The sequence below is a fragment of the Rhincodon typus genome, chromosome 22, assembly GCF_021869965.1.
Source record: "Rhincodon typus isolate 14 chromosome 22, sRhiTyp1.1, whole genome shotgun sequence".
In the NCBI taxonomy this organism is placed as follows: domain Eukaryota; kingdom Metazoa; phylum Chordata; class Chondrichthyes; order Orectolobiformes; family Rhincodontidae; genus Rhincodon; species Rhincodon typus.
The window spans coordinates 45,700,198-45,707,473 of NC_063353.1; the positions used below are offsets into that span (position 1 = coordinate 45,700,198).

The 7,276-nt window shown below is 42.2% G+C and overlaps 1 protein-coding gene across 1 annotated transcript in view; it reads left to right on the forward strand.

Annotated features, from left to right (window-relative positions):
• The first annotated feature begins 1,537 nt into the window (after positions 1 to 1,537).
• camk1da (calcium/calmodulin-dependent protein kinase 1Da) overlaps positions 1,538 to 7,276 on the forward strand; it is a 395,944-nt gene continuing 390,205 nt past the window's right edge. The window contains exon 1 of the mRNA XM_048610011.1: positions 1,538 to 1,887. Within this exon, the coding sequence (XP_048465968.1) occupies positions 1,796 to 1,887 (92 nt within the window). The 5' untranslated portion in view covers positions 1,538 to 1,795. The remainder of the gene's footprint in view (positions 1,888 to 7,276) is intronic.

Here is a 7,276-nt window from a genome sequence, read left to right on the forward strand (position 1 = left end):
CAGCAAGGGAAAAGTTCTTTCCTGTCTGTCTGTGCCCCTCATAATTTTCTACATTTCAACCATGCTTCCCCCTCAGTCTCCTCTGCTCCAAGGAAAATAATTCCAGGCTGTCCAGTCTCTGTTGCTTTGCCAATTGCATGTTGTTTCTAAGGAACTCTGCTTTGTCTTTCTGCAGGGCTCCTCAATTGGCTCCTGGCATGGGGTTTAGATATTTTTATAATCAACCCATTCAGGAGTTATTATGTGCCTCTGGAGTAGATGGGACCTGAACCTGGGTCTGTTTGCTCAGAGATAGGGACACTACCCCTGCACAACAAAGCCCTGGTATTGGCTGCTGTCTCCTTGAGAAGGATTAACCAGGCCTGTCTTCTGAGAAAAATCAGACATTTCATCTTATGGAACCTCCACAGTGCAGAAGGAGGCCATTCAGCCCATTGAGTCTGTGCTGATACTGCCACCTGTTGCTGTACTTACCTTGGTTAATCCACCTGGTCTACACATCTCTGGACAATCCACTTTCTTTGGACTGTGGGAGGGCACCAGAGCACCTGGAGGAAATCCCCCTGCCCATGCACACAGTTAGCCAAGGCTGGGATTGAACCTGAGACCCTGGTGCTGTGTGGTAGCAGGGCTAACCACTGAACTACTGTGCCCAACACCACCTCCCCCACACCCCCAAAGCTGCCTTGTGCTGGTGCCACTTCATTCCAGTTGTTTAGCCTGCTGTGTTGTGATTTTTACTGAGCGCTGATCTCATTAAGAAAACTGCATTGCTTCCAGAGAGACAAAAACCGGGCGGTAAACCCAGTTAACTCACAATGCAAGTTAATATAAAAAAGAGAAAACATAAAATGTCTTGCTTTTCAATATGAAATAAATGGCAACAATATGACGAGTCAGTAACAAGGGGGCACAATTTTAAAGTGGAAGGCAGGAGGTTTAGAGAGGATTTGAGGAAAAAGATCCCACCCCCAACTCCTCCTTCACCAGGGAGGAGAAACCTCACAATGAGCATTTGAAATGCTCTAGCATTCACGGCTAGGAACCTAGTGCGGGGGAGGGGGGGGAACTAGTGAAGGTATTGTTGGCAGACGCCGATGGGCCGATGGTCCTCTTTTATTGCTGTGTGTCTGAATTTCTGCTCACAGTCCCGTTTAAATTAAAAAAAAAAGCAGAACACCACTGCTGGAAAGTCTGATGTGGGTGATCCCCGAGGTGTAGAATGGGGCTAAAGGGAGAGGTTTGATTGTGGGGTAGGGAGAGCACTTGTTAGCTCAGTGTGTGAGTGTAGCATCGAGTGAGGAGGGAGGGGGAGAGAGAGAGCTGGGTTTTGCTGCAGTGCGATTTAGCGTCAGTCAGTCACTGTCTCTCTCTATCCGTCTGTGTGTCTCCCTCAGTCACAGTGTGGGCCGCCAGCCAGGACCATTGCCCTGTCCCCAAGCCCCAGCGTTAGTCCCTCCCCGCCGTCTTTTCCAGCACCCCCTCCCCTCCCCTCTTCCCCCTCCCCTTCCCCTCCCTCTGCAGTTCGAGACTCCGAGCAGGCAGATCTTGCAGCTCTGCTCCAATTGAAGAAAAGGCAGAGCAAGAGCCCACTACAGAAAGGGATAGAAGACAGCGCTCTCATCCCACAAGTCACATCCTTTCCCCATCAGGAAGTGTGACTGCAAGCAACACACACACAAAAAAAAGGGGGAGGCGAATTAAAACAAAAGCCCAAGACTTCCTCTTTCTGAGTTTCTGAGCTATATATTGAGGAGTGGGTGAGAGAAGGAGCTAGGGCCGGGGGTGGGCTGCAATGGCTCGGGAATATGAAAAGAGCAGCCTTTCCTGGAAAAAGCAAGCGGACGACATTAAGAACATTTTCGAATTTAAAGAAGTCCTGGGGACGTAAGTATAGCTCGCTGCAGAGCAAGGAGTTAGCATCAGCGGAGGGTTCAATAGCTCAGGCGTTTTGAATACATCAGGCATTTGAAATGCAGCTTTTGGAGAGAGAATGTGTGACATTTCATTTTTGTTATTTATAGGCAGTGAATGAAAACGTGCTTAATATCAGCTCTAGACTCTAGCGAGTTATATGCCTTCGCTTTTTGTCCTTGAGAAATGATTGTGTTTTATATATGTGTATATTTATAAAGTTTGTCTTAATTTCGCTTATTGTGGTTCCTGTGATTTAAAATGACCTTAGGATTGTACCAGTTAAATAGTGGATTGTATTCTGGAGCACTGTGCACTGGGACAGTTGCTGGACTGAATGTGTATAAATCTCGCTTTTGGACGTGTTTGTAGGTTTGGTTGCAAAAGAAGCGGTTCATGTCGTTGCTGATGTATTGCTGCTTGTTTGAGAAATTTTTATCCTGCATGTGTGCGTTTGAAGCTGTAAACGAGAGCCATGATCTTAATCTTACAGCCCACATGAAAAACACAGACACAACCGCCAGAGCTGCTAGGCGCTTAATAAGCTAGTCATGTTAGTGGGGAAGTGTTGGCAACAAAGAGTGTAACAATTTTTAAAGGTTATGACAATGAGCTTGTTATATTTGTATTGGTTAGCCCATACTGCCTATCGTGAATGCAGTAAACAGATACAGGAAAAGTGACTTAAGATCTATATCAGTTGATTTGAATTGCAAGTTTTGTGTCAGCTGATAGCACTTCCCCACGAAACAAAGTAACTTTCCAGGTGCTTTTGAAGTTGTTTGAACTGTTAAATGACTTGATTTGTTTTCTAAAATGGGACAGTGGAAGTTGAAGGTATAACGGACGAAATGAACAGCTTGAGTATTTTGTAGGATCCTGCCGCAGAGTTGAAATTGGTAGGTCCTGAAAGGACTGCTGTTTTGAACCTGAAATTCTAAAGTGATCATCAGGTTAGATTTAGTCAAAGGCGAACTCAGACGGATACTGCTGTTCCTCTCCAAGTGTCAAAACTCTGCTGTTTTTTTATTTTAGTCCTCTGCACTTTACCTCAACGTACTCTCATGGGCTTTGAGTTGAAAATGTCAGCTTGTGTTTCTAACTCCCCAGACACTTGTATATGAGAGAGGCTGCCTTTAGGCAAGGAGCCTGCTTACTATGTACAGTGGTCAGGTTCATAATCACACAGAGAGATGGATAAAGAGTACAACATCTTGGAACACTGAAGGTCACACTCCTCCTGCTGAGAGACTCCTGAAACGTTAGTGTATAAAACAGATTTTCCTGTCGTTTGGAAGTTTTCATTTCTGAGAAATTCTAAGTTTTTCACTGAGTTTTAAAAATGGAATCTAATGTTTTTAAGAAAACAAATACTTCTCTCGTTTAACTTGCAAGCTTCATTGCCCAACAGTTCCTGGCAAAACCCATAATTATGTTTTTAGAATGAATCCATACAAACACACTGATTTGATAATTAGGACAATGGTTTAGGCTTGATTGCTCATTGGAATGTCTCTTGAGATTATATTTGCATAAAATAAATATGATCTTCTGTCTTTTTTTCCTTGCAATTTTGACTCTGAGTAAAGGCAGCACTCCCCATTAGGGTACAGCACCCCTAGGATGCTGGCTGCTTTCTTGTTCATTGTCCAAGTGATCATTTTTGCCTCTGTGTGGACAGAGTGGGTGACAGGCTCTTATAGATGGATCATAGGTCAACATCTGTCTTCTCCTCACCAGAATTCATAAACAAGCCCTTTCCAGATGGAAGATTGGGTTACTGGCTCCCTGCAAGAATATTGACAGGAGCTGCCACCCCCTCCCTGTGCTGCTCTGGAAGGCTGCTCAATAGACTGACTTAACATGTTTAGCAGTGTTCATAAGATGCTGGGTATGCAGCAGATTGCATTTGTTAGGGGTAAATTACATTTGTTAGGGATGGAGCAGCTTCATACATTGCACTTCTGTCAATGCCTGTGGGTCAGGTTTTGCCACAACCTCGGCCTGTCAGGTTGTTCATGGGAGTTGTTATGGATTGTTGTTTGTTGGCATTGGCACCTGATACCATGCTATCATAACCACTGACCATCACAATGGTACACACCAGCCCACAGGTGGTCATGCCCTTTTCCTCTGTCATTGACTGGTGCCTCCCTGTGCATACCTTGTTCTGTGGCTGTGATTTACAGATATCAGGAGCATAAACTCAACAACTTCCACCTCCCCTCAAACCCTCTTAAATAATCATTGAATCCCTACCGTGTGGAAGCAGGCCATTCGGCCCATTGAGTCCACACCGACCCTCTGAAGACCATCAGCCCCAGACCCATCCCCTTACCCTATCCCTGTAACCCTGCATTTCCCATGGCTAACCCACCTAGCCTGCACATCCCTGGATGCTATGAGCAATTTATTGACTTAAAGAAAGAGTGAAGGACTGGAAGGGCACCAAAGGTGGTGTTGTTAGGACAAAGTATTCATTTGTTTGCAAGATCAAGCTCCAAAGAGCTGAATTCTTTATTGTTTTGAAAAACTTTCACATCAATGAGAAATATTCTTTTTATCTCAAAAATATACTTTATTCATAAAAATGATCTTTTTATAAATACATAGTCACAAACACAGTTTGGTTGTGTGCAGTAGCGTATCAAAGAAACAAACAAACATTGGGATGGATTCTTTTAAAACAGAAATAAATTCAGAGACATGACATGGAAAAAATATAAACCGCATTTGTAATCAATCATATTTATGTGTTAGTTATTGTAATTTGTTTGCCGTCATGGGAATGTGTAATAATTATATTCTACAGCATTGTGACTGGAAACAGGAGTTTCAATTAAAAATTCTTCTTGAAAATTGTTCTCTCGAAGTCAGTACACCCAGTGATACTATGAATATTCTGCATCAGTGCCAAAGGACACTGTTCTGCCACTTCCTACATATATCTGAATTTTGCATGCTCTCTGTTGATGATGAAACAAAAATCATGCTGTAAATTAAATTGTTCATTAAACTTGTTGTAGAGGAGTCAGAGGCTAAGAGTTAATTTTCCAATTACTTGACCAAAGGCTGCAGCCTTTAAATGTTTTGCAATTCCATGTCATGAGTCTCTGCTGTTTTGAGTGGGGACATAACTTATTAATTAAAATGCTGTCAACTGTTGACCTTGCAACACATATTGGGAACTAACAGAGATTGTCATTTATTTGGATCATCATCCAAGAAAGTACCACCATGTTATTACAAGACATAGTGATTATTTAATTACCAAGCTTTAATCATATTTCATTGCATTTTTGAACAAAATGTCTTATACTTTACAATTTGATTAGGCACCATTACTAACAGCCAGGGTCAAGATCATCTACACTGACACTTTAGCACCTTATTAAATAAGTTTGTTAATATTGGAGATCTTTTGGATGAGATGTTCATTAGGGCCCTGTCTCCTTTTTCAGGTTAATGATAGCATTTCCATCATACAGTGTTAATTTCGAGTTGTAGACTCATACAGCACAGAAGAGGCCCTTTGGCCCATTATTTTGTTCAGTGCCATGTTCTGTTTGTACCCCTAGGCTGTGGTACCATCAGTGGCCCTCTTGCCATGGATCGTCAAAAAGGCAGGCATTTGTTATCCATCGCTAACTGCCCTTGGACTCAGTGGCTTGATTTTTCATTTCAGAGGGCACTGAAGAGTCAGCCATGTTGCCAGTCTCACTCTCAGTGAGGGAGTGTAAAATATTTGCCAGTCTGACCTCACTGGCCTCCAGGTTAGGTGAGAACATCCCATCTCATTGGGTTGTGAGCGTATGTGTACGTCAACAAGTACTAGAATGTGCCAAAAGCTGACACCCTCCTTCAGAGACCTTTCCAAGTTTCTCATAAACTTTCCCCATCATTCTGTTTCTGCTCATTTCCTAAAAGACTCACTTCACTACTTCATTGTGCTCTGCATCATGGTGAATGTCTGACGTTTGTGTACTTTTCCTTTTCAAAATTTCAACCCTATTTCCATGGTCTGCGGCAACTGTAACCACTATTAAATTGATGTATTCTCTAGGCATTTTGATATTTTAACGCTTGAACGTTATCTTCCTGAGTTTTCTACACAATAAACATTGACCAATTCTTAATCATTCTTCTCCATTGAAATGCCATCAACTAGTTGTTTTCTCTTGACTACATTGCCTTCTGTGTTTTATTGTGAAGTCTTGTGTGTAGCCTGTGCTCTGTGTATACTGATAATCATTTTAAAATCTGACCAGCGAATTACTGTCTATTATTACATGGTGCACAGTTGTTTTTAATGAGCTATTCAACAGCAAATTGATAATCATCTCCTGTCTTATGAGCTATACTTTAAAACGTTCTCATTCTTCATTCTGTTTCACTCCTCACATTGCCTTCCATTTGCTCACTTCATATCTCGTCTGGTGCCCTCTCAACCCATTCAGATCTTCCTCTTTGCTTTGCCACTTGTGCGTTCCTTTGAAATCACCCTGAATTTGTTATTGTCTGAAAACTTGATTCTGTCCCCAGCTAATGGAACTACTGAACATTGTGGATCCTGGTGATTCCTGTTTTGTTGACAAAACTGCATTGTCAACCACCTTTTGCCTTTGTTCGGTTTTGTCGATCTTCAATTTAGATTTCCTTCTAAATATCACCTTCCACTCCTTGTCAGCTCAGTGCCCTGTTACTAATAGCCTTGCTAAAATCCAAGTGCAGTATACCACATCTACAAATTTCCACTTTCTGAAAGACCTGTTTCCTTGAAAGCTCCAGAGATTTATTTGTGCAAGATTTTGATTAATACCATTTCTATATTTCATCATCCTTACTGCTTGGCTATTTTCTGTTGCTTATGGGACAGCTTTTAACATTGATGCTGTTTGCATTGATGCTGTTTGAGGTTTTATTTTAGTATTCAGGCATCATTGCAATTATCCACAAGACTACATGTTCGCAAGATATTGATATCAAGGGCAGCTGTGTTTCTAGAAATATCTAACATTTTCTCCTTTCTCCAAGACCTTCAATCCCAATATTTCCCAATATTGTCTTCAGTTGAGAATAGCTTAGTCAGAGATGTTTTCTGTCAATACTGTCCACAGTCATTTATGACTGCCAAGAGAGAAGACCATTGCACACCTGAGTATCTTGCTTCAAGAACAAAGTTGCTGGAAAAGCTCAGCAGGTCTGGCAGCATCTGTGAAGGAAAAAACAGAGTTAACGTTTCGGGTTCGGCGACCTTTCCTCAGAACAGTATCTTGCAGTATTTTAGATAACAAGGTGTTGAGCTGGATGAACACAGCAGGCCAAGCAGCATCAGAGGAGCAGGAAAGCTGATGTTTCGGCC